Below are 24255 nucleotides of genomic sequence, written 5' to 3'. Positions count from 1 at the left end.
AACACAAAAAAAAAAAAAAAAACACAAAAAAAAGTTAAAAAAAAATTAAAGTTATAACTCTCATTTTAAAAATGTTTAACCCGAGGGCTAGGGGTAGAGGACGAGGGCGGGGACGTGGGCGTCCAACTACTGCAGGGGTCAGAGGCCGTGGTCCTGGCCGGGGTGAGACACCACCTGCTTATGAGGGAGCAGGGGAACGCCGCAGAGCTACACTCCCTAGGTTCATGTCTGAAGTTACTGGGACTCGTGGTAGAGCACTGTTGAGGCCAGAACAGTGCGAACAGGTGATGTCGTGGATTGCCGACAATGCTTCGAGCAATTTGTCCACCAGTCAGTCTTCCACGCAGTCGACCCATGTCACCGAAATCGGCACTCCTCCAGCTCCTGCACCTCAGCCTCCTCCCCCCCAGTCTGCCCCCTCCCAGGAAAATTTGGCATTTGAACCGGCATACTCTGAGGAACTGTTTTCTGGACCCTTCCCACAGTCACAAACCACTTGTCCGGTTGCTGCTGAGCAATTTTCCGATGCCCAGGTTTTCCACCAGTCGCAGTCTGTGGGTGATGATGACCTTCTTGACGTAGTGGAAGAAGTGTGTAAAGAGGTGTCCGACGATGAGGAGACACGGTTGTCAGACAGTGGGGAAGTTGTTGTCAGGGCAGGAAGTCCGAGGGGGGAGCAGACTGAGGGATCGGAGGATGATGAGGTGACAGACCCAAGCTGGGTTGATAGGCCGGGTGAACACAGTGCTTCTGAGACGGAGGAGAGTCCTCGAGGTTGGAAGAGGCAGTGGTGGGGCCAGACGGAGAGGCAGGGCCAGAGCAGGTGCATCAGCGCCAAATGTGTCACGTAGTGAAGCTCCCGTGGCGAGGGCTCCCGCGGCGAGGGCTAGATTTTCAGAAGTCTGGAGGTTCTTTAAGGAAACACCGGATGACCGACGGACTGTGGTGTGCAACCTTTGCCAAACCAGGATCAGCAGGGGTTCCACCACTACTAGCTTAACTACCACCAGTATGCGCAGGCATATGAATGCTAAACACCCCACTCAGTGGCACCAAGCCCGTTCACCTCCGGCCGTGCACACCACTGCTCCTTCCCCTGTTTCAGCTGATAGTCAGCCCCCTGCCCAGGACCCTGGCACAAAAACCCCATCGTCGCCTCCACGATCCTCCACAGCATCCACCAGCGTTCAGCTCTCCATACCCCAGACGCTGGAGCGGAAACGCAAATATAGTGCAACCCACCCGCACGCCCAAGCCCTTAATGTCCACATCTCCAGATTGCTCAGCCTGGAGATGCTGCCCTATAGGCTAGTAGAGACCGAGGCCTTTCGCAACCTCATGGCGGCGGCCGCCCCTCGGTATTCGGTCCCCAGCCGCCACTACTTTTCCCGATGTGCCGTCCCAGCCCTGAACCAGCACGTGTCAGACAACATCATCCGTGCCCTGACCAACGCCGTTTCTGACAAGGTCCACCTGACCACGGACACGTGGACGAGTGCTGCCGGGCAGGGCCACTATATATCGCTGACGGCACATTGGGTTAACTTGGTGGAGGCTGGGACCGAGTCTGACCCTGCGGCTGGTCATACACTGCCGACGCCAAGGATTGCGGGGCCTACCTCGGTCCAGGTGTTTCAGGCCTACTATGCCTCCTCCTCCTCCCACCCCTCCTCCACCTCCTCCTCCGAACTACCATCCGTGGGCATGGCGCCATCAGTCGGTAGCTCTAGGCACAGCAGCAGTGCCGTCGCTAAGCGACAGCAGGCGGTGCTCAAACTGCTGAGCCTAGGCGATAAAAGGCACACCGCCCAAGAACTATTACAGGGCATCACGGCACAGACTGATCTGTGGCTGGCACCGCTGAACCTGAAGCCAGGCATGGTTGTGTGTGACAACGGCCGTAACCTGGTGGCGGCTCTGCAACTCGGCAGACTGACACATGTGCCATGCCTGGCCCATGTGTTAAATCTGATAGTTCAGCGTTTCCTCAAGACATACCCCAATCTGTCTGATTTGCTCACGAAGGTGCGCCGCATCTGTGTGCATTTCAGGAAGTCCAGCACAGATGCTGCCACTCTCAGGGCAGCGCAGCGCCGCCTCCAACTGCCCGCTCACCGACTGTTGTGCGACGTGCCCACGAGGTGGAATTCAACACTGACCATGTTATCCAGAGTTTACCAGCAGCGCAGAGCGATTGTAGACTGCCAGATGTCAACTTCCACCAGAACTGGTAGTCAGGTCAGTCAGCTTCCTCAAGTCTACAATGAGGAGTGGACGTGGATGTCTGATATCTGTCAGGTGCTGAGTAACTTTGAGGAGTCAACACAGATGGTCAGTGGCGATGCCGCCATCATCAGCCTCACCATCCCGCTGCTTGGCCTGTTGAAAAACTCTCTGATCAGCATGAAGTCGGAAGCTTTGCGCTCGTCACAAGAGACGGGGGAAGAAGATTCCCTTGTTGATAGCCAAAGCACCCTTAGGTCTGTTTCTCAGCGCATATCGGAGGAGGTGGAGGTGGAGGAGGATGAGGAGGAAGAGGAGGAGAATGTTGGCGAGACACAAGAGGGGACCATTGTTGAGTCCTTCACTGTTCAGCGTGTATGGGCAGAAGAAGAGGAGTTGGAGGAGTTGGAGGAGGAGGAAATGGACAGTCAGGCCAGTGAGGGGAGTGAATTCTTACGCGTTGGTACTCTGGCGCATATGGCAGATTTCATGCTAGGCTGCCTATCCCGTGACCCTCGCGTTCAAAGAATTTATTCCAGCACCGATTACTGGGTGTTCACTCTCCTGGACCCACGGTACAAGCAAAATCTTTCCACTCTCATCCCTGGAGAGGAAAGGAGTGTGAGAATGCATGAATACCAGCAGGCCCTGGTGCACAAGCTGAAACAGTATTTCCCTTCTGACAGCGCTAGCGGCAGAGTGCGTAGTTCTGCGGGACAAGTAGCGAGGGAGAGTAGGCGAGCAGGCAGCTTGTCCAGCACTGGCAAGGGTACGCTTTACAAGGCTTTTGCCAGCTTTATGTCACCCCAGCAAGACACTGTCACCTGTCCCCAGTCTCGGCAGAGTAGGGCTGATCTTTACAGAAAGATGGTGAGGGAGTACGTAGCTGACCATACCATCGTCCTAAATGATCACACAGCTCCCTACAACTACTGGGTTTCAAAGCTGGACATGTGGCACGAACTGGCGCTGTACGCCTTGGAGGTTCTTGCCTGCCCTGCCGCTAGCGTCTTGTCCGAGCGGGTTTTCAGTGCAGCTGGTGGCATCATCACCGATAAGCGTACACGCCTGTCGACTGACAGCGCTGACAGGCTGACGCTTATTAAGATGAATAAAGCCTGGATTTCTCATAATTTCCAATCTCCACCAGGTGAAGGAAGCTCAACCTGAATAATTTATCCACTCCTCCTCCTCCTCATTTTCCTCCTTCTCCTCCTCTTTGTAGAGTAAAGAAGAGGAAACTGGCTATTTTTTGACAGGGCCCACTGGCTCTAGCTATAGTACTTTATGCATTTAATTTTTCTGGAGGGCCAACGACCCGGTCCTCTGTTTTAAACAATTTTTGGGAGTGCCACATACAGGCACTCAATCTATTCAATTTTTCTGGAGGGCCACCTACCTGCTCCTCTGGTTTGAAAACTTTTTTGGACTGCCACATACAGGCACTCAATCTATTCCATTTTACTGGAGGGCCACCTACCTGCTCCTCTGGTTTGAAAAGTTTTTTGGACTGCCACATACAGGCACTCAATCTATTCAATTTTTCTGGAGGGCCACCTACCTGCTCCTCTGGTTTGAAAAGTTTTTTTGACTGCCACATACAGGCACTCAATCTATTTCATTTTTCTGGAGGGCCACCTACCTGCTCCTCTGGTTTGAAAACTTTTTTGGACTGCCACATACAGGCACTATCCAAATTAAATTGTCTCCATAGCAGCCTCCACACGTTGTCTCCATTGCTACCTCCAAAAGTCGTCCATATAGCTGCCTCCATACATCGTCCCCTTATCAAACGAGGTGTGTCAGGCAGAAATTTGGGTTGTTTTCATGGATTCCACATCAAAGTTGTTAACTTTGTCGCCACCCTGCTGTGTTATCCACAAAATATACTGGCAAACTTTTACCATTTAGGGATATTATTTCAGCGCTTCTTGCGCATCTGTTTACATTCCCCTCACCCGCCATATCCTAAACTTATAAGAACGCTACTACACTTGATCTTATACAAAAGGTTCTTAGAAGTGCTGTTTGGGGAGTAGCCTAGAGACAGGGGCTTGGATTGGCGAAAGCTCGCCTGGCAGCGGAGCGCCAGCTCCATGCGCATCATGCGCTTCTTGCGCATCTGTTTACATTCCCCTCACCCGCCATATCCCAAACTTATAAGAACGCTACTACACTTGATCTTATACAAAAGGTTCTTAGAAGTGCTGTTTGGGGAGTAGCCTAGAGACAGGGGCTTGGATTGGCGAAAGCTCGCCTGGCAGCGGAGCGCCAGCTCCATGCCAAGATCCAACTAACATAGTTTTAACTGCAGCACCTTTAATCTACTACTAGTTCACTGCCTCCATACATGGTCCCCTTATCAAACGAGCTGTGTCAGGCAGAATTTAGGGTTGTTTTCATGGCTTCCATGTTAACTTTGTCGCCACCCTGCTGTGTAATCCACAAAATATACTGGCAAACTTTTATCATGTACCGATATTATTTGAGCGCTTCTTGCTCACCTCCTTTGGTTCCTCTCTGCCACCCATTGGTTTGAAGCCTGAGTCCATTTAGGGTATGTCGCCATGCCACTCTCTAGCCTGCCGCTGCTGCCGCTGCCTCTGCATGCCGTCCCCTATAGTGTCAGGGTCAATTATTGGATGTTTTAGATGCTATCTAGCTTCATTCTGTCACTCTGTCATGGCCATGCTGTTGCCCATAATTTTGGCATAATGGTGCGATTAAGCAGCCTCAGAGGCATCCATGCATGCTGCCCCTGCTGTTTCCTGTCCATTTCCGTGGTGTTTCCATCCTTTTCTGAGGTTCCCAGGTGTTTGGCCAAGCTTCCCTGTGCAGAGCCTTGGTCCCCTTGAAAAATGCTCGAGTCTCCCATTGACTTCAATGGGGCTCGTTATTCGAGACGAGCACTCGAGCATCGGGAAAAGTTCGTCTCGAATAACGAGTACCCGAGCATTTTAGTGCTCGCTCATCTCTAGGTACTACACTTGATCTTATACAAAAGGTTCTTAGAAGTGCTGTTTGGGGAGTAGCCTAGAGACAGGGGCTTGGATTGGCGAAAGCTCGCCTGGCAGCAGAGCGCCAGCTCCATCCCAAGATCCAACTAACATAGTTTTAACTGCAGCACCTTTAATCTACTACTAGTTCACTGCCTCCATACATGGTCCCCTTATCAAACGAGCTGTGTCAGGCAGAATTTTCAGGTGTTTCACCAGATACATAGTGGAACGCGGCCCATCTGTCGCCGCCATGCTGGAGACCTGAAGTTGCAATCATAGCAGCACAATATGGATGCCCCATACTGTCGCTCTTAATCATGGAACCATTTCCGTAAAAATAATTAAAAATAGAACCACTATGCTATTCCATTATTCCTAGGTGAAATATTCAAACGACCCGGCCTGCTTTGAAAATTATAATTTTTTCAAAGTAAACGCTTCTGGCCCCCAGGCCCATTTTGGGTGGGGAGGAGCCGAGAGACAGGGGCTTGGACAGGCAAAAGCTCGCCTGGCAGCGGAGCGCCAGCTCCATCCCAAGATTAAGCAGCCTCAGAGGCATCCATGCATGCTGCCCCTGCTGTTTCCTGTCCATTTCGCCTCCACAATCCTCCACAGCGTCCACCAATGTCTCCATGTGCAACTTTCAACTGTCTATACCCCAGACGCTGGAGCACGAGAGGATATGCAGCACATCATCCCCTTATCAAACGAGCTGTGTCAGGCAGAATTTTCAGGTGTTTCACCAGATACATAGTGGAACTCGGCCCATCTGTCACCATGCTGGAGACCTGAAGTTGCAATCATAGCAGCGCAATATGGATGCCCCATACTGTCGCTCTTAATCATGGAAGTCGTCTCCATGGCTGCCTCCACATGTCGTCCCCTTATCAAAAGAGCTGTGTCAGGCTCATTTTTCGGGTGTTTCACCAGATACGTTATGGAACTTGGTCACTATGTCGCCACCATGCTGTGTTATCGACTAAATATACCGTCAACCTTTTGTTCACATAGGAAATCATTTCAGCGCTTCTTGCTCACCTCCTTTGGTGAAACCTGAGTCCATTTAGGGTATGTCGCCATGAGACTCTCTAGCCTGCTGCCGCTGCCTCTGCGTGCCGTCCCCTATAGTGTCAGGGTCAATTATTGGATGTTTTAGATGCTATCTAGCTTCATTCTGTCACTCTGTCATGGCCATGCTGTTGCCCATAATTTTGGCATAATGGTGCGATTAAGCAGCCTCAGAGGCATCCATGCATGCTGCCCCTGCTGTTTCCTGTCCATTTCCGTGGTGTTTCCATCCTTTTCTGAGGTTCCAGGTGTTTGGCCAAGCTTCCCTGTGCAGACCCTTGGTCCCCTTGAAAAATGCTCGAGTCTCCCATTGACTTCAATGGGGTTCGTTATTCGAGACGAGCACTCGAGCATCGGGAAAAGTTCGTCTCGAATAACGAGTACCCGAGCATTTTAGTGCTCGCTCATCTCTAATCATAAACCATAAATCTGGAGGCATCAACCTGTGAGATGATTCTACTGCTACAGACATCACTCCTGAAGCCAAATCTTACCTCAAAAGAATACAAATGTAAAGCCATACTGAGCTGGTATCTTCTAGAAAGTCTTCTTTCCTGGAAATCGAAGGAGATTCCCATGTTCAAAACTTTGCTATCATCCACGACTGTCTGATACTTCGCCAATGCTTGGAAAAACATGATAGCCGCCTATAGCCAATGAAAAATAAAAGGTCATCCCAAGTCATCAATCAAAAAAAGATCATGGATAAACATCATGAAGGTGGATCTGAGAAGAAGAAAACATCTCTCACTTGTGTCGATCCAAAACCTGCACCATAGAAATGTTGATCTGTCAGCCAATGGACCACAGGGTCTACCAGGTCATAGGTTTTGAGATGCAAGAGTGTGAGGAGGGCATAAGACGTTGCCTCTAAAGATATGAGCTGAGAGCCAGGTTCATCCCAATGAGACTTGTCTGTGAATGACACAATATAATAGGTTCGGAGTTATCTTGGGTCAAGGGTGGAGATTGCTCTAGACGAGACGACAGTTAAATGTTTATGGCTCAGCAACGGATCAAGACATCCATGGACTGTACGGCAATTGTACATAGAAAAACTTTCAAAAATATAAACAAGCAAGTGAATACAGTATACGTATATACCATATATATGGTATATGTAATAGAGCAGAAACCCTTGTGGAACATCTTCTCCTTCACTAGGATTACTTTGAAGGAAGGACATAGATTTAGAGGTCCTGTGTTAATTGGATTCCGAATTAATGGAAAGTGGTAACAGAGAAACTTCACACTATAAAGGTCATTTACTAAGGGCCCGATTCGCGTTTTCCCGACGTGTTACCCGAATATTTCAGTTTTCCCTGAATTGCCCCGGGACTTTGGCGCACGCGATCGGTTTGTGGCGCATCGGCGCTGGCATGCACGCGACGGAAATCGGGGGGCGTGGCCGAACGGTAACCCGACGGATTCGGAAATACCGCCGCATTTAAAAAAAAAAAATTGGTCGCACGGGCCATACTCACATGCACCACGATGAAGACGATGAACTCCGGGGCACCCTGGCGGACTTCGGCGCAGCAGCGCCACCTGGTGGACATCGGGCGCAGGACCTTCATGAATCGCCGGAAGACCCGAACGCTCGTCAGAGCGGCCGCCGCTGGAACGTGAATGGACCGGGTAAGTAAATGTGCCCCTTTGTGTGAAAATTGTGCTGCCTAAAAAACATTACCCTTTTGAAGGCTTTCAGCTCTGCCATTTAGAAACTTCTGGAGCACCTTCATTCTGGATGGATCTTTCATAGTTTAAGACCTGTTTAAGCTAGTGGAGACCATGTTGTGCTGCCTATTGGACAGCAAAGATCACCCAAAATGGCTCAGATGAATTGATAATTGTGCGAACCACAGAAAGAAAAATTATCCACACCACAATAAGTAGATCAACTCCCAATAAATTCATTCATTAAATGCATTAAGTAGGGATTGTTGAAAAGTCCCCATTACCATAGGTCTAAGCTTTCATGATTCTTTCCAGATCCCAGCTACACCGTACCATAGACTGATATGGTCAAGACTAAAACTTACCGTTTTCCATGTATTTATCTCCCTAGAATGTCCTTTTGTCATACAGGTTAGAAAGTAATTTAAAAAAATCTATTTTTATGTGCAATAACAGGATTACTCCGCTCTTGATTCAAGTCTACAGGTGGTAAATGAGCCTCTTAATGAAAATAATAAAATATTTTTGAAAAACTTCAGTACTAGACATAAACCATTGATATGAGAGGTCCCGGATCATTACCTGTTGCTGCAGATACTAATGTGCTTAGGTCTTTCAGTTTTCCCCCAAGAGCAAGAGCATATGAAGTGATGGCAATGGTATGGGGTCTGACGAGAGATCGGTGATGGTCCTGGAGATACTTCATGGCTTTATCAATGCTGAACTTCAGGTTCTATGTGGAGAGAGACATTCAGGTGAAATATAGGATGATGTGTAATGTACTTGAGGTATAAGAAGCTTTCCACCACTTACATTGACCTGACCGGTGCAGATTTCCTTACTCTCCAGTAAAGCGATGACTACAAAGGCTGTGAGGGCCACCTCAGGATCTGAGGATCTATACAGACCACCCTGGTTGGTGAAGAGGACATTGATGTATCATATTCTGAGGGATAAGTACAGGATCTACAGGCTTGGTGACACATTACATGGAAAAAGATTGGGAGAAATGCTAAAGGCTTTAGAGCTAAACTAAGAAGGAGTCAAATCCTTACCGATATGTACTGACCACTCATGGGAGCCCTGTCGTAGAATGATCCATCTGGTTTCTGTGTCTCCAGAATAAGCCACTTGATAGAACCACATAGAATATCCCTATCGACTGCATCTACCAAGTAGATGGCCATAGTCAACACTTTGGTGATGTGAGCTGTAAACCTGGAAGTCAAAAGGAAAGCGAAGGGGTGGGGGGAAGATAATAAGTATGAAGGATCTTTCAGAACTTTTACCCTTTTTAAAGCCTTTGATACAAAGTTGTGTTGAGATCCACATAACGTCCAAAACATGTCCCCACAACCATCTATGAGTCCATAGATAATATTATATTTGAAGTAATCCTAAATAAGGCACATTAAAGCGCCCATGTGTCCATAGGACAAAATTATAGGGGTTCTGTACAGCATAAAAGTCCACCTTACATTAAATGACTAAGGTATAAACAAACGGAACACAGTTCTGGGCACCGGTCCATAAAAAGGATAATGACTACGAGGGGACATGATTAATTTATATAAATATATGAATGGTCCACAAAAAAAATATGGTGGTAAATTGTTTCAGATTTAATCAAATTAAAAGACGAGGGGGCACTGTCTCCGTCTGGAGAAAACAAGGTTTAATCACCAGAGGCGACAGGGCTTTTTTACTATGAGAACTGTCAATCTGTGGAATAGCCGAGCTCAGGCGCTGGTCACAGCAGGGACAGCAGAGAGCTTCAAGAAGGGTCTAGATGTCTTTTTACACCTAAATTACATTGATGGTTATGTTATATAGAATTGTTTCCCCTGAATCTCTTCCACATCCAATCCCTTCCTTTCCTTGGTTAAACTTGATGGACAAGTGTCTTTTTTCAACCGTATAATCTATGATACATAGGCACAGCACAGTCCAAATCTTACCAGGTCATCCACATTGCTCCCAACATAACTACTACATATTCATAACAGTACGGGGGTCATCTCATCAACATCACATGTCTTAGTCTGATATAGGTTAAAGGGCATGTCCACTTTAACTCATGCTTATTGTAATATGTGTGGGTGGGGGGGCAGGATATTAGGTAATTTACAAATATACATCTATGAATAATTCTGCTCCGCTTTCCTGATAGTGAAGCCTCCTGACTTTTACCTCATCAGCCAGAAATTCCTGTCCATAGAATGGCCGCAGATGGAGGTCATGTGATCTCTGTCTGTCCATGAGCAATTGCCCTGCCAGCACCTTATGATAGTATTTATGGATATAAGATCAAGGTCCTGGCAGGGCGATTGTTCATGGACAGATAAGATCACATGACCCTTCATCTGCGGCCATTTTATGGTCAGGAATGTCCGGCTGATGAGATAAAAGACAGGAGGCTTCACTCATCTACATAAAAAAAGCGGAGCAGAACTATTACTAGATGTATATTGGGAACTTACCTAATATCCTGCCCTCCCCCCCCCCACACTTACCTAGCGCCTTGTGTATTCCTGTGCCCTGTAACTATTCCTGCTCTACAGTTATTACATTCCTCTGTTCTACCATCCCTACATGTTTCTTATCATATATGATCCTACTTTTTTTACACCCAATCAGATGGACTATTTGTAGGTTATTTTAAGAAAAAGTATTTTTGTTAAAGTGAAAAAACTTATGAGTCCTAGTTGTGAGCGTTAGTATGTGAGGAGTTTAGCTAAAACATTAACAATTACCAGGTACTTGGTGGTGCACTCCTAAAACGTCCATAAGAACCATCTGATCGACGAAATCGTAGCTGGTGGGTATAACCTATAATTACAGATGAGATCGACTATTAGGCCTCTTGCACACAATGGAGCTCATTTACTTATCCGGTCCAGTCACGATCCAGCGGCGTGTTCTCGGACCCTGATTCGGGTTCTGCCGGGATTCACTAAGGTCCGTGCGCCCGATATCCAGCAGGTGTCGCTGCTGCGCTGAGGTCCGCCGGAGTTCACCTGCTTCTTCCTGGTGCATGTGAGTGCTTGATCTTGCGTCACAAATTCTTTTTTTAAATTTTGCAGTTTTTCCAAATCCGTCTGGTTGTCCGATGGCTTTCTGTCGCGTGAAAGCCAGCGCCAATGCGGCAAAATCCGATCGCGTGCGCCAAAATCCCGGGGCAATTCAGGGCAAATCGGAAATCGTCGGGAAACCCAACGAAAGTGCGCGATTCGGACCCTTAGTAAATAAGCCCCAACGAGTTTTTCCCTGCTCTGTATTTATTCAGTAGTTGGATTTTGGCTGTAATTCAGCACATTTTTCTTCTGTATGAGCATGTATGTCACCGTAAATGACATTGCCTGGCCAACAGAGAGCACCTCCAACTGGTTCTGGTCAAAACAGTACGGTAAGGTGCATATAAACGGCCATTGAAATTAATTTGGCCGTATGCTACACGTATATACGTCCATTTTTTTATACGTTGATTACAGGCACCAAGTACTGCTAAATGTATTTCTATATATACTTCTCTATACAGTATATACCTGTAGATACATATTTATATACCAGAATTGAAGAAGAATGTATGAAACTAAGACATTCCATATTAACATGTGGCTCATTACACGGCCTCTTATACCAAGGGGCCCGAGTTCAAATCATATTCTAAAAATTTCCATTAACATATATCTCAGAAGCAGTGTGAGTGCTGCCTGGAGACTGTCCCAAGGCAGTGACGGGAGGTGGCAGCACTGTCATTCCGGTAAGGCTCATACCATTTACCTCTTTTTTTCAATTGATTATCTTTATGGCATTAGACTTACCCCTTCTGATATTTCTGAGAGCCTCCTCCCTACGATGAAGTCCAATCTTGTCCCATTGGTTACTTTTGTTTAGATAATGAGTTGCAATGACAACTATAGTCATTCCCGCCATGTTGCTCTCAAGACTACCACCAGGGACTATGATCAGGGGATTTAACCTGGAGCCATTGATGGGCTTTACTACCAACCGAGAGATTGGAGATCCTGAAGAAGATAAAACATTCATCACTATACCACTCTTGTAGTGTCATCAAGGTGGTCTTCACAAAGGCCTGGAGATATTGTGTGGTCAGATCTGTGGTAATCGTGTAGGAAACTAGCTATTTAGTGAGGACTTTGAAGGCATATACCATAGGTCAGAGCTTGTGGTGACCATGTTGATCTCCTCAAGAGACCGTAGAGATGTTGTCTGATCTTAGTTGATCATGTAAAAATGCTTAGAGAGGTCGTCTGAGACATATAACGTGCCCTATTCCCAGCGCAGTATCATGTGGAATGGGTGGGCATGGCTGGCCACCTTGGCTGGACGGAAGCCGAACTAAGTGGAGCTTCCGTGCCTCAAACATGGGCATGGCCCGGAGAGACGGCAGCACAGGACGTCGGTAGGGACCGCAGAAGGTAAGTAAGTGTTTATTTCTTTATGCAACTTCCTCCCGGCCACATATAATTTTTTTTAACATCTCAGACAACCCCTTTAAGAAGAGCGGCCTGGTATATATGGAATCGGAAAAGCTTGTGTTGAAGAATGAAACACGACAGGTGGTCTCTGACCTTGTACATCGACCTTGGTAATAACATCTGACCAGGGAACTCTGTTCTTCATCAGGAGCTTTGGAATGGTCACTATGTGCTCACCACCTACAGGAGAAATAAGGAGAAAACACGCAGGTACTATGGATTCATATATATATATCACATATTTTCTTCATCTGTGTGAGGGATACACTTATCTCTACCTTTTGCTTCTGGATCCAGTATCACTGATGTCACAGTCTCAGTTTTACGAACTCCTTCTGGCTGCAATGGGAATACAGGATCCAAGAGGTCAGGATCACATACATTAGTAGATATAAGACAGACAGGCAGACAGATTTCCATCTCACCACAACCCTTAGTAGTTTCCGGACACCATCTCCCACAAATTGTCCATAGACGTTGGCCATTACTTCTACACTTTGCTTCCCTACAGTGAGGGGCACGATGACGATAGGAACAGAGAAAGACGAGTGACTCTTGACTGTCACAACCTTGGTGAACTTCTTCGTTGGTGTGGAAAGACTGCACACGTGAGGATTGTGGGAGAGAGAGATCCGAACCTGCAACCCCAAATTACATATTGTATAAGATGAGGACATGATAAACCCGCATGACAAATACATGGGTGTTTATTTAGATGGCCGTGTGCTCGCCCGGACCAGACCTTGGGTAAGAACTGGCCCAGGAGGAGGACGGGGCAGGGGTGAGCACCCTTCACCCCTCCGCTCTCGATAGGCAGACGAGTATACTTTGCGGCTCAGCCTCCTGACTCCAAAGCATGCAACCAGATCATAGCCCCCATAGCAGGAAGGTGAATGCACCATAAGGGATAGGCTATGGGGTTATGGGACTTTCTTCAATGGTAATACCCTTACTTTTTGCATCCTTTCATGGATATTGTTTCACTGCTTCTAGTCCATTTAACCCCCAAATGCAAGTGAACTAAAAATAAAGGAATTTTTTTTTCGGGGAAAAGAGACAAATCATGAGGGAGATGAGTCATGCTGTGAGGCTCTAGTGGGGAGGAGCACTTCAGATGCTGCCAGGGATGCAAAGCCCCCCCCAGATCAATGCTTCTGGGGTCCTTTCTAAGGACATCTACTACCAGGATGAAGGATTGTAACCCAAGCACAAGGACATGCTGGCGTGTGCCCCCTCTGGCAGGATCTGCTCTTCTTTAAGTGTCTTATGCCATTGTTTAAAAAAAGTCTTTCAAAATTATGCAAATGAGCCTGAGGTGCTCTGGCCTCCATAGGTGTTAATGGAGCCTGGAGCTCCACAGACTCATTTGCATAATTTTTAAAGCCTTGTTTCTTTCACGCGACAGAAATTGGGGGATAGATTTGGAAATTCCGCAGAATTTAAGAAACGTTTTGTGTCGCAAAATCAGCACTTACGTGCACCGGGAAGAAAAGAAGAAAAATGAACTCCGGTTGACCTCAGAGCAGCAGTGACACTTGGTGGATATCGGGCGCATGGACCTAAGTGAATCCCGACAGAACCGAATCCTCTTCAGAGAATGCGCCGCTGGATCTTGACTGGACCGGGTAATTAAATGTGCCCCATGGTTTTGAGTGCTATAGAGCCCAAGATCGTGGCATATAAATATGATTATGGCATATAATTTTTTAATTTTGTAGGTAAAAATGATATTTTAGACACTACTTTGGTCTTAGTGGTAAAAATGTGGATGAAAAATGGTTCAAGAAATGATGGCTAGCTTCTAGTGTACACCTATACTCAGGTCGGTATGGGATATGGGGAGCCACATCAGACCACTTGAACATATCCTATTAACTGTACCTTTAGGTCAGTGTCCTTGTAGTTATAGACGATGGCCCGGATTTCAACCTGTTCATTCCGCGCCACTGAATACGGCAATTTCAAGTCAATGAAGAAATTCTTGACTGCCTGGATCTCGTAGGGTGGTGCCACACAGATCCCTGGACAGAAATAACATATGAGACCAGAACCACCAGAGTCTACCCAATGTTCGAGTTTTATCCATTGTGATCATATAGAGATTCAAAGAAATTGTGACTTCATTTGTGACTTGATAAAGTGCCGTTGTGTTATCATAACGCTACATGTGATATCACACTGCCCCATCATGTTATTTCACTGCCACTTTATGACATCACGATGACCGATTGTTACATCAGAATGCCCAATCCTGGTGACCATTCTCTACTAACGACCCCCTGACGTTGCAGTGGACCAGCTCCCAAATGGTTTAAGACCAGGGAAATTTCACTTGAGACGTCAGACCTCTTTGTCGAGGTTTAGGGTTAAGGGTGGAAGAGTTCCTTAGACTCTTAGACAACTCAGTCCAACCTGCAGAAGACCATTTGTCGCTTGGTGGATCCATTGCTCCATAATGAACAATTACAGCCCTACTACCGACGCACATTGAAGATAAAGATCAAAACATCTAAGCAGTTGACACCTAAGCAGCCCATCATCCAGTCTTTCATTATTTCTTCATCAAGTCACCTATGGCCCAAAGCAGCAGTGGGAGGGTTGATGTTCCTTGGTGCTTAGGGGAAGGGATAGCAACAAACCCCTGTTCCTTGGTCAGGGCGTTTCGAGCTGGATTTTTTCCCCTAGGATTCTAACTACACCTTGAGGACAAGCACCTTTCCTTGTACATCTTCTGATAATTGAAATCATGACCTAATCCAGCGGGTAAGCTCAAGTATGGCGATTTCTAAGAAATTTTCCACATTTCAGGTTCTGAAATGTTCCTCCTTCGATTGGATGTTTATGTTTTTACCTTTATGTTCAGATAGACTTATGGCCAACACTTCCCAAGTTGTTACCGAATCTGGCAAATATTTTCCACGCAGGACCTCTGTGGAGATACTGAAAAGGTGGGCATGTTAACAGGAGACTACCTCCTCCCCAAGAATTACAGCATGATGTTGTAAAGAAAATGTAGCATGCTTTAACAATACCTTTATTATTTCTGTCCATTAAGTCATTTCTAAGAAATTCCCATTTTAATCCATATGCTAATGAGGCACTTGGTCCACTTGGTGTCGTTCCTACTACCCAGAAACCTGCTGTTCCTTCCAGAACCACTACTGTCTACGCCAGATAAGCAGGTAATTTGTCATGTGAGAAACAAAGGTTCAATCGTGGAACAACAGTTCTCTGGTTGCTGAGGAAGCAACCTTGGTGCCCCAACTTCCTTATTAGCATATGGATTAAACTGGGGAGGTCTTGGAAATGACGTAATGGAAGAAATAATCTCTTAAAACACAATGGGGGTCATTTACTAAGGGCCCAATTCGCGTTTTCCCGACGTGTTACCCGAATATTTCCCATTTGTGCCAATTTTCCCTGAATTGCCCCAGGATTTTGGCGCACGCGATCGGATTTTGGCGCATCGGCGCCGGCATGCACGCAACGGAAATGGGGGGGCTTGGCCGAACGAAAACCTGACGGATTCGAAAAAAACGCCGCATTTAAAAAAAAAAAAATGTCGCGACAATTGCACTTACCTTCACTAGGAATAGGCCGGTGAATTTCAGGGCATTCCAGTGGACTTCAGCGCAGCAGGAGGAGGAACTGCCTTAATAAATCCCGGCCGGACCCGAATCCACCGCACAGAATGCGTCGCTGGATCGCGAATGGACCGGGTAAGTAAATCTGCCCCAGTATATTATTCTACAAGGCACTGCCAGAAGGTTGTTACATGCGGTAGAGGTGTTAGACAAGAGAAGTTATATGAATTAAATACAACTCTAATCCCATATGCAAACTTTTCCAGAAAAGCTGTAATCCGAAGAATAAATCCTGAAAATCCAACATGTCGGAGAGCTCCCTCCTGATATGCATAGAAGTGGTCTTCAGATGAAAGATTTTCCTCTACCCTTTTCAGAGGTTCACTTTGGACACTTCAATGTTCCTATTGTTTTCCACTGATCAGGATCCAAAAGGTCAACAAAAGTGTGAGCGGACCTGAACTGCAATATTCAGATCTGTGCTGAACATTGTAGGACTTCAGCCAGAATTTCAGGTTTACTCCCCCCCCCCCTAATCGGTTAGAACTGTGATTGGAGCTGGCATTGTCGTTGTATGAGCCCCCATTTTAAATTGTGGTTGCTGCCATGTAACACAGCTTCCATCTAAGGAAAACATCAGAAGAATTTGGCTCGCTCGCGGGTACTACTGGTGGGGGTGAACATTCGGATACTTTTTTTATGTGGGGTGAAGCACTGGGTCGGGTGAGCTGGTTTGGCGTCTTGTCAACTCAACTTTATTACTGTATTTGTGGATCATTTTAGCTCTATTTGGGAGTATTTATGAGGAATTGTCTGATGACTTTTGGTATCGGATCAGTGGAAAACGGTAGTAACACAGATGTGTGAGTAGAGGAAGATCTTCCCTCTGAAGGCGGCTTCTATTGATTTCAGGAGTGAACTCGCCATCATTTGATAAGTAAATACAGATTGAATCTACTAATTTAAGAGAAGTTATCCAAAAAAAACCTCCAATAGAAATTTTACTTATAATAATTTTTGAGAATATGGAGAGCACGAAATGATTGAATGATCTGGACCCAAGACCTTTGTGCTAACCTATAACCCATCATTCTACCTAAAACTAGAAAAAAGAGGTAGGTACTTACCCATCAGCATCGGGAGCCTTCTCCATTCTCACCACATCCCACATCCAGCTCTCTTGAAAGAAATTTCTACTGATGATTTCAGTATCTAAGAGGTATTCATCATCAATGACAGTCCCATCATCATAAATCTCATCATCATTTTGACCTGGGAAAGACACAATTTTGAAAATGCTGACTACGTGGACTTGTGACTACATCTTTCTCTGAGTCTTCCAAATGAAGCATTTATGGGTCTGAAGCAGGTGACTCGCCATGACCCCTTTCCACTTTGGTAATATAATATAAAATATAATATAATATGATATTACATATCTGAGGAATCCTCTATTTTCTGTTTTTCATTTTTCCAACAATCTGCCACATCAGATCCACCTTCATAGGTTGTAGCCTCAAGATCTCCCTGTACCCAAGACCAAATCCCATCATAGAGGAGAAAGGGTTAAAGCTTGGGTGGTTTGGGAATAACTTCCTTACAGTTGGCCCAAAGTCAAAGCCCAGTGAATAGCACAGTGGGTCTCCAGCCACCAGTTATCCCATAGATCATTTCATCCTCCACAATCATCTGTACTCTTGGAAATTTGTTGATAAATAGTAGACAACCACTTCCAATAGAGGTTATGGATGATTTGGTGTGACCCTACTGGATCCCCATCTATGGTCCTATTGGACAACAATACCAGTTGGGCAGCCATCGAGAGCCCAAACATTGGCAACTGCCCGTAGAGCCTTACCTTTCATGGACCTATATTCCATCAGTTCTGCTGTTGACCTCCGTCTTCGTCGTTTACCAGCCTCACAGGATGAATCTAGAGGAAAAGTGAGTTTTTACTTTTTCAAGGTTTTTAAAATTGATTGTGTAACGATTTACCAGTCACCACTGTTAGCTCTTGGGAACCTTAACCTCAAGCTCTTGATCATCTTTTGCCCAGTAACTTAGGGTTATTTATAAGAAGAAAATGGGGCGCATGTAATCTGTTTATAGCCCTGGATGGAGCCCCCATGTTTTCTTCACCGGTTGGTGATTTTGTCCTTAGATTGAATTTCGTTGAGGATTGTATCATGTCAGGGGTTATCTACCATGCCACAATACTGAGCTGAATAATAAATGGTAGTCCTTCAATAAACTCAGACTAAGTTAAGGTTCTCAGATTGTCCTCTGGTTTTGGCTTCGCAATGGTCATGCAAAAACCCCCCAAATAATACTAAAGTTAAGCCAAATATCACGGTTGGTGAGATATTTTCTTACCAGATCTCTGCTTGGTTCTCAGTCCAAAATTAGTCTCCACTGCGAGTCCGGCATCATAGAAGACCCCCATGTTGTCAGCGCCGCTCCCTGGAGAGCAGCCAATGTCGGAATCCTCTACAGTGCTCCACATCTGAAAGTCAACGAAACATTACTTACATTTATGTAATGTTTTTAGATCCACAGCAGCAAATATTGGATGATTTTGTACATGATTTCATGTATAAATGGTTTCTTGCACCAGACCAATCATTCGAGAGGATTCAGCACCTTCATATTTGACTAGGGGAAAAGTGTTTATTTGTTCCGGATCCTTTTAGATTTTAATTGTGTCATTGATAGACCCGTATTGATCCCAGTGATGCCGTCCTCGGCACACCACGCCCCCCACGGATTTGCCTTTTTGATGATACCATATCTCAACATGTGGGTCCCACTTTGAAATGTGCCCGGGGCCACAGTTTATATAAAATACCAGATGGTGCCAAAATATGGCCATGAGATTCCATCCATACATCTCTAATCTTCCCCTACCTCTCCATATGTAATCTCCAGTCTGTCAATTGTAGAATTAGAGTGGCCCATGTCCTAACATGATAATGGGCCCCAGAGGTTAAACAGTCAGAAAAAAAATTTCAGGCTCCATAGAACCTAAGGTCTACTGTATCCAGTAGAGTGTGTCCAAAGCTCACGATAATAGTATGTCCAGAGCCTTTCCCTTCCATACACGGTCTCTCAGCCTGAAGAGCTTTCTGCTCTTCTCACTAAGAAATTTCACAGTTCCTTCCGTCAGCTCTGAGTAAGTGCTGGGGCAGGATTCTGGTTGGATACTACAGCAGTGAATCAGAGCAGAGGGGAAGTTTGGTAACTAGTTCAATTCCTAGAGCTAAAAGTTGTTCAGGCTGAAAGACCCACCCAGAACACCTGTACCTCTAGCTTTGTAAGGTCAAAAATGCTGATGAATATCCTTTTAACCCCACTCTTAACCTGCCCGAAAAGACAAACATTGGGAGGGGGGGGGGCGGCGGCGGAAGAAACTCCACATTTCCTGCTCAGAATAAGACAAATGTTCTCGTATTTTCTCTTATATTGGGGACAATTCTGGAAAACTCTTAGGCTTAGCGCACCCTTGAAGGTCCTAGGAAGTTACCTTGCTCTGGGTCATTCTATAGTTGTTGTTCATCACATAGACGGCCTTATCCACGGCCACTAGTACCACGGTAGCATTGTGATCCGCTCGCAGTGTAAGACTGATCGGTTCTCCAGGTTCTGCTGTGGCTTTGCGTCCACTTAACTTCAGCTGTGTAATGACAGAAGAGAACACTTAAAGGGGCATAGATATCCCTTCAATATTACATACTAGTTCACTGCCAGCAGTACATTCACTTCCTAAGGGGACACAGTCACCCATTGAATTAATGGCCCCTTCAGACTGGGTATGAAATATACACTTAAAAGGGTAATCCCATCTGGGTATTTACATTTGAAACATGGTAGCTGCCCTTGGATACGACCACTCCCGTGCTCTGACAGCGGTGGCCATGCATGTGCTATTGATATCTGCCTGGATTTTGCATTCATCACCACCGGATGTCTGTAGGATATGGAGTAACTCCCAGCCATTTCATATACAAAAACTATTTGCTTCTTTGTAGAATCCTTCCAGCAGCGGTGGTCATATCCAAGGACAACAATCTTGATTATGGAAAATTGGGTACATTGTTTTCTAATAACATTCAAATGAAAAAATGCATCAATATGGCAGATGAATTAAATCACATATTAATGTCTGGATGAGAATAACCCTTTAAGCTTTCCCTCCTTTACTGTAAACGTTCAGAAAACCCTACAGAAAATCATATGCAAATGAGCTAAAAAACGTCACGCTGTCAGAAATTGTTTTTTACTTGCTCATTCAATTCCCATTTTTAAAAATGTCCTTAAGTGCTGGTATAGCAGCTGCCATAAAGCACACACTTTGCTGCACACTTTATGTAGCCAGTGCAGAACATGGAGGAAGTGCTCTCGAAATATAGTATCAGAAACACAACTTTATGGGCAAGTATAAAAATATTAGTATTTTGAGTTACTATTACTACCTTTTAATAGTCTTTTATTCATTCTCTTTCTTCTTCTTTTTTGCCAAAAATGTATTTCATTAATAAAATAATAATAATTATAATATATAATATTATATAAATTATTTTTCTTATCACTATATTGCTATCATCTTACTTAAACATTTTTATATTAAACTTCATTTATGACGGAATCTTTTGTTTATTTTCAATTTTATTTTCTTTCTTGTTTTTTTTTTCTTGTGCAAAATGAAAGTCACTCCTCTTTACCGTTCCCATGCAGTCGTCTACAACATCCACCCAGAGGGAGTCGGACACCAGCTCATCCCCCACAGTGTAATAAGCCACAATCCGGAAAGACGGTAAGAGCTGCTCTGTAATGACCAGAGGGACAGTGACCAAAGACTGACCGCTCCCCCGCTCCTGCCGACCCATAGTCACTATCTGTCCCCGGCTCAGGACCTATGAGAGTAGAACAAGTACAACATAAACAAGAATGTATTATAGTAGTTATATTCTTGTACATAGGGGGCAGTATTATAGTAGTTATATTCCTGTACATAGGGGGCAGTATTATAGTAGTTATATTCTTGTACATAGGGGGCAGTATTATAGTAGTTATATTCTTGTACATAGGGGGCAGTATTATAGTAGTTATATTCTTGTACATAGGGGGCAGTATTATAGTAGTTATATTCCTGTACATAGGGGGCAGTATTATAGTAGTTATATTCTTGTACATAGAGGATAGTATTATAGTAGTTATATTCTTGTACATAGGGGGCAGTATTATAGTAGTTATATTCTTGTACATAGGGGGCAGTATTATAATAGTTATATTCCTGTACATAGGAGGCAGTATTATAGTAGTTATATTCTTGTACATAGGGGGCAGTATTATAGTAGTTATATTCTTGTACATAGGGGGCAGTATTATAGTAGTTATATTCCTATACATAGGGGCAGTATTATAGTAGTTATATTCTTGTACATAGGGGGCAGTATTATAGTAGTTATATTCTTGTACATAGGGGCAGTATTATAGTAGTTATATTCTTGTACATAGGGGGCAGTATTATAGTAGTTATATTCTTGTACATAGGGGACAGTATTATAGTAGTTATATTCTTGTACATAGGGGGCAGTATTATAGTAGTTATATTCCTGTACATAGGGGGCAGTAGTATAGTAGTTATATTCTTGTACATAGGGGGCAGTATTATAATAGTCATATTCCTGTAGATAGGGGGCAGTATTATAGTAGTTATATTCCTGTACATAGGAGGCAGTATTATAGTAGCTATATTCCTGTACATAGGGGGCAGTATTATTGTAGTTATATTCTTGTACGTAGGGGGCAGTATTATAGTAGTTATATTCTTGTACATAGGGGGCAGTATTATAGTAGTTATATTCTTGTACATAGGGGGCAGTATTACAGTAGTTATATTCTTGTACATAGGGCGCAGTATTATAGTAGTTATATTCTTGTACATAGGGGGCAGTATTATAGTAGTTATATTCTTGTACATAGGAGGCAGTATTATAGTAGTTATATTCCTGTACATAGGGGGCAGTATTATAGTAGTTATATTCTTGTACAGAGGGAGCAGTATTATAGTAATTATATTCTTGTACATAGGGGCAGTATTATATTAGTTATATTCTTGTACATAGGGAGCAGTGATATAGTAGTTATATTCTTGTACATAGGAGGCAGTATTATAGTAGTTATATTCTTGTACATAGGGGGCAGTATTATAGTAGTTATATTCTTGTACATAGGGGGCAGTATTATAGTAATTATATTCTTGTACATAGGGGGAAGTATTATAGTAGTTATATTCCTGTACATAGGGGCAGTATTATAGTAGTTATATTCTTGTACATAGGGGGAAGTATTATAGTAGTTATATTCTTGTACATAGGGAGCGGTATTATAGTAGTTATATACTTGTACATAGGAGGCAGTATTATAGTAGTTATATTCTTGTACATAGGGGGCAGTATTATAGTAGTTATATTCTTGTACATAGGGGCAGTATTATAGTAGTTATATTCTTGTACATAGGGGGCAGTATTATAGTAATTATATTCTTGTACATAGGGGGAAGTATTATAGTAGTTATATTCTTGTACATAGGGAGCGGTATTATAGTAGTTATATTCCTGTACATAGGGGGCAGTATTATAGTAGTTATATTCTTGTACATAGGGAGCGGTATTATAGTAGTTATATTCCTGTACATAGGGGGCAGTATTATAATTGTTATATTCTTGTACATAGGGAGCGGTATTATAGTAGTTATATTCCTGTACATAGGGGGCAGTATTATAGTAGTTATATTCTTGTACATAGGGGGCAGTATTATAGTAGTTATATTCTTGTACATAGGGGGTTGGATTATAGTAGTTATATTCTTGTGCATAGGGGGCAGTGTTATAGTAGTTATATTCTTGTACATAGGGGGCAGTATTATAGTAGTTATATTCTTGTACATAGGGGGCAGTATTATAGTAGTTATATTCTTGTACATAGGGGGTAGTATTATAGTAGTTATACTCTTGTGCATAGGGGGCAGTATTATAGTAGTTATATTCTTGTACATAGGGGGTATTATTATAGTAGTTATATTCTTGTGCATAGGGGCAGTATTATAGTAGTTATATTCTTGTACATAGGGGGCAGTATTATAGTAGTTATATTCCTGTACATAGGGGGCAGTATTATAGTAGTTATATTCTTGTACATAGGGGGAAGTATTATAGTAGTTATATTCTTGTACATAGGGGGCAGTATTATAGTAGTTATATTCCTGTACATAGGGGGCAGTATTATAGTAGTTATATTCTTGTACATAGGGGGCAGTATTATAGTAGTTATATTCTTGTACATAGGGGGCAGTATTATAGTAGTTATATTCTTGTACATAGGGGGCAGTATTATAGTAGTTATATTCCTGTATATAGGGGGCAGTATTATAGTAGTTATATTCTTGTACATAGGGGGCAGTATTATAGTAGTTATATTCTTGTACATAGGGAATATATAATTGATAGTACTACATACCAGGTAGGTTAAATGTAGTTTCTGATCATGAACTTTACTGTTTCTATTTTGAGTGATGAAACTTATAAAGACTTTTTCCCCACGTTCCAGCACATCATTTTTGAACGTGATGTGTAAGTAATTCCCCTGTCCATTAGAATCTCTGTATGGAAACACTGTCAGTCTACCGGACGCTTGTCTTGTTGGTAGTATCTGGCCTTCCGCTGTTTTTACCTATGAAATATAAAAACATAAAAATATCAAAATTAAAAGCTATTTAAATTAAAATACAAATAGCCAAAATCCAGAATCAGCGCCATCCTTCACCGTGGTTAATGTCTTAGGTGAATGACAATATTAGATACAATAGTTTTTCAGATCTGGGGCTACACCACTAGAGGGAGCTCTAGTCAGTTGTGATCTTAATGTTCCCTTTTAGACACTATTCCGGTGTCAGTCCTAAGGATAGTTTTAAGCCGAACTAAGATAGACTAGACTTTACTAGGTATTAAACTCATTCACTGCCCCGGACAGGAATAGACGTTGTCATTGACACCTTCACTGATTTCGGAAAGCAGGAATGTGATATCTGGACCATAGGAATTCTTTATTTGCACCAACAATGTCCCAAATAACCAATTATAGGCCAACCCATTCTATATCCCTTAACTAACCATATGTCCTAACCACAATCCCTTTATAGTG

General features: G+C 44.0%; 1 protein-coding gene across 2 annotated transcripts in view; it reads right to left on the bottom strand.

The window, feature by feature from the left end:
* Positions 1–24255, bottom strand: part of LOC140128256 (complement C3-like) — a 64610-nt gene that overhangs the window by 23478 nt on the left and 16877 nt on the right. For both annotated transcript variants that reach the window (XM_072149816.1, XM_072149817.1), the window contains exons 12-29: positions 23572–23784; positions 20772–20963; positions 19574–19723; positions 18427–18556; positions 17912–17986; positions 17181–17325; positions 15321–15409; positions 14351–14490; positions 12895–13107; positions 12748–12808; positions 12563–12649; positions 11792–11995; positions 10721–10796; positions 9023–9185; positions 8781–8879; positions 8550–8700; positions 7042–7205; positions 6785–6937 (exon numbers count right to left, since the gene is read on the bottom strand). In XM_072149816.1, coding sequence (XP_072005917.1) covers positions 6785–6937; positions 7042–7205; positions 8550–8700; positions 8781–8879; positions 9023–9185; positions 10721–10796; positions 11792–11995; positions 12563–12649; positions 12748–12808; positions 12895–13107; positions 14351–14490; positions 15321–15409; positions 17181–17325; positions 17912–17986; positions 18427–18556; positions 19574–19723; positions 20772–20963; positions 23572–23784 — 2505 coding nt within the window. The remainder of the gene's footprint in view (positions 1–6784; positions 6938–7041; positions 7206–8549; positions 8701–8780; positions 8880–9022; positions 9186–10720; positions 10797–11791; positions 11996–12562; positions 12650–12747; positions 12809–12894; positions 13108–14350; positions 14491–15320; positions 15410–17180; positions 17326–17911; positions 17987–18426; positions 18557–19573; positions 19724–20771; positions 20964–23571; positions 23785–24255) is intronic.

This window comes from Engystomops pustulosus, chromosome 4, assembly GCF_040894005.1.
Source record: "Engystomops pustulosus chromosome 4, aEngPut4.maternal, whole genome shotgun sequence".
In the NCBI taxonomy this organism is placed as follows: Eukaryota; Metazoa; Chordata; class Amphibia; order Anura; family Leptodactylidae; genus Engystomops; species Engystomops pustulosus.
This window is presented reverse-complemented; position numbering and strand designations above follow the sequence as displayed.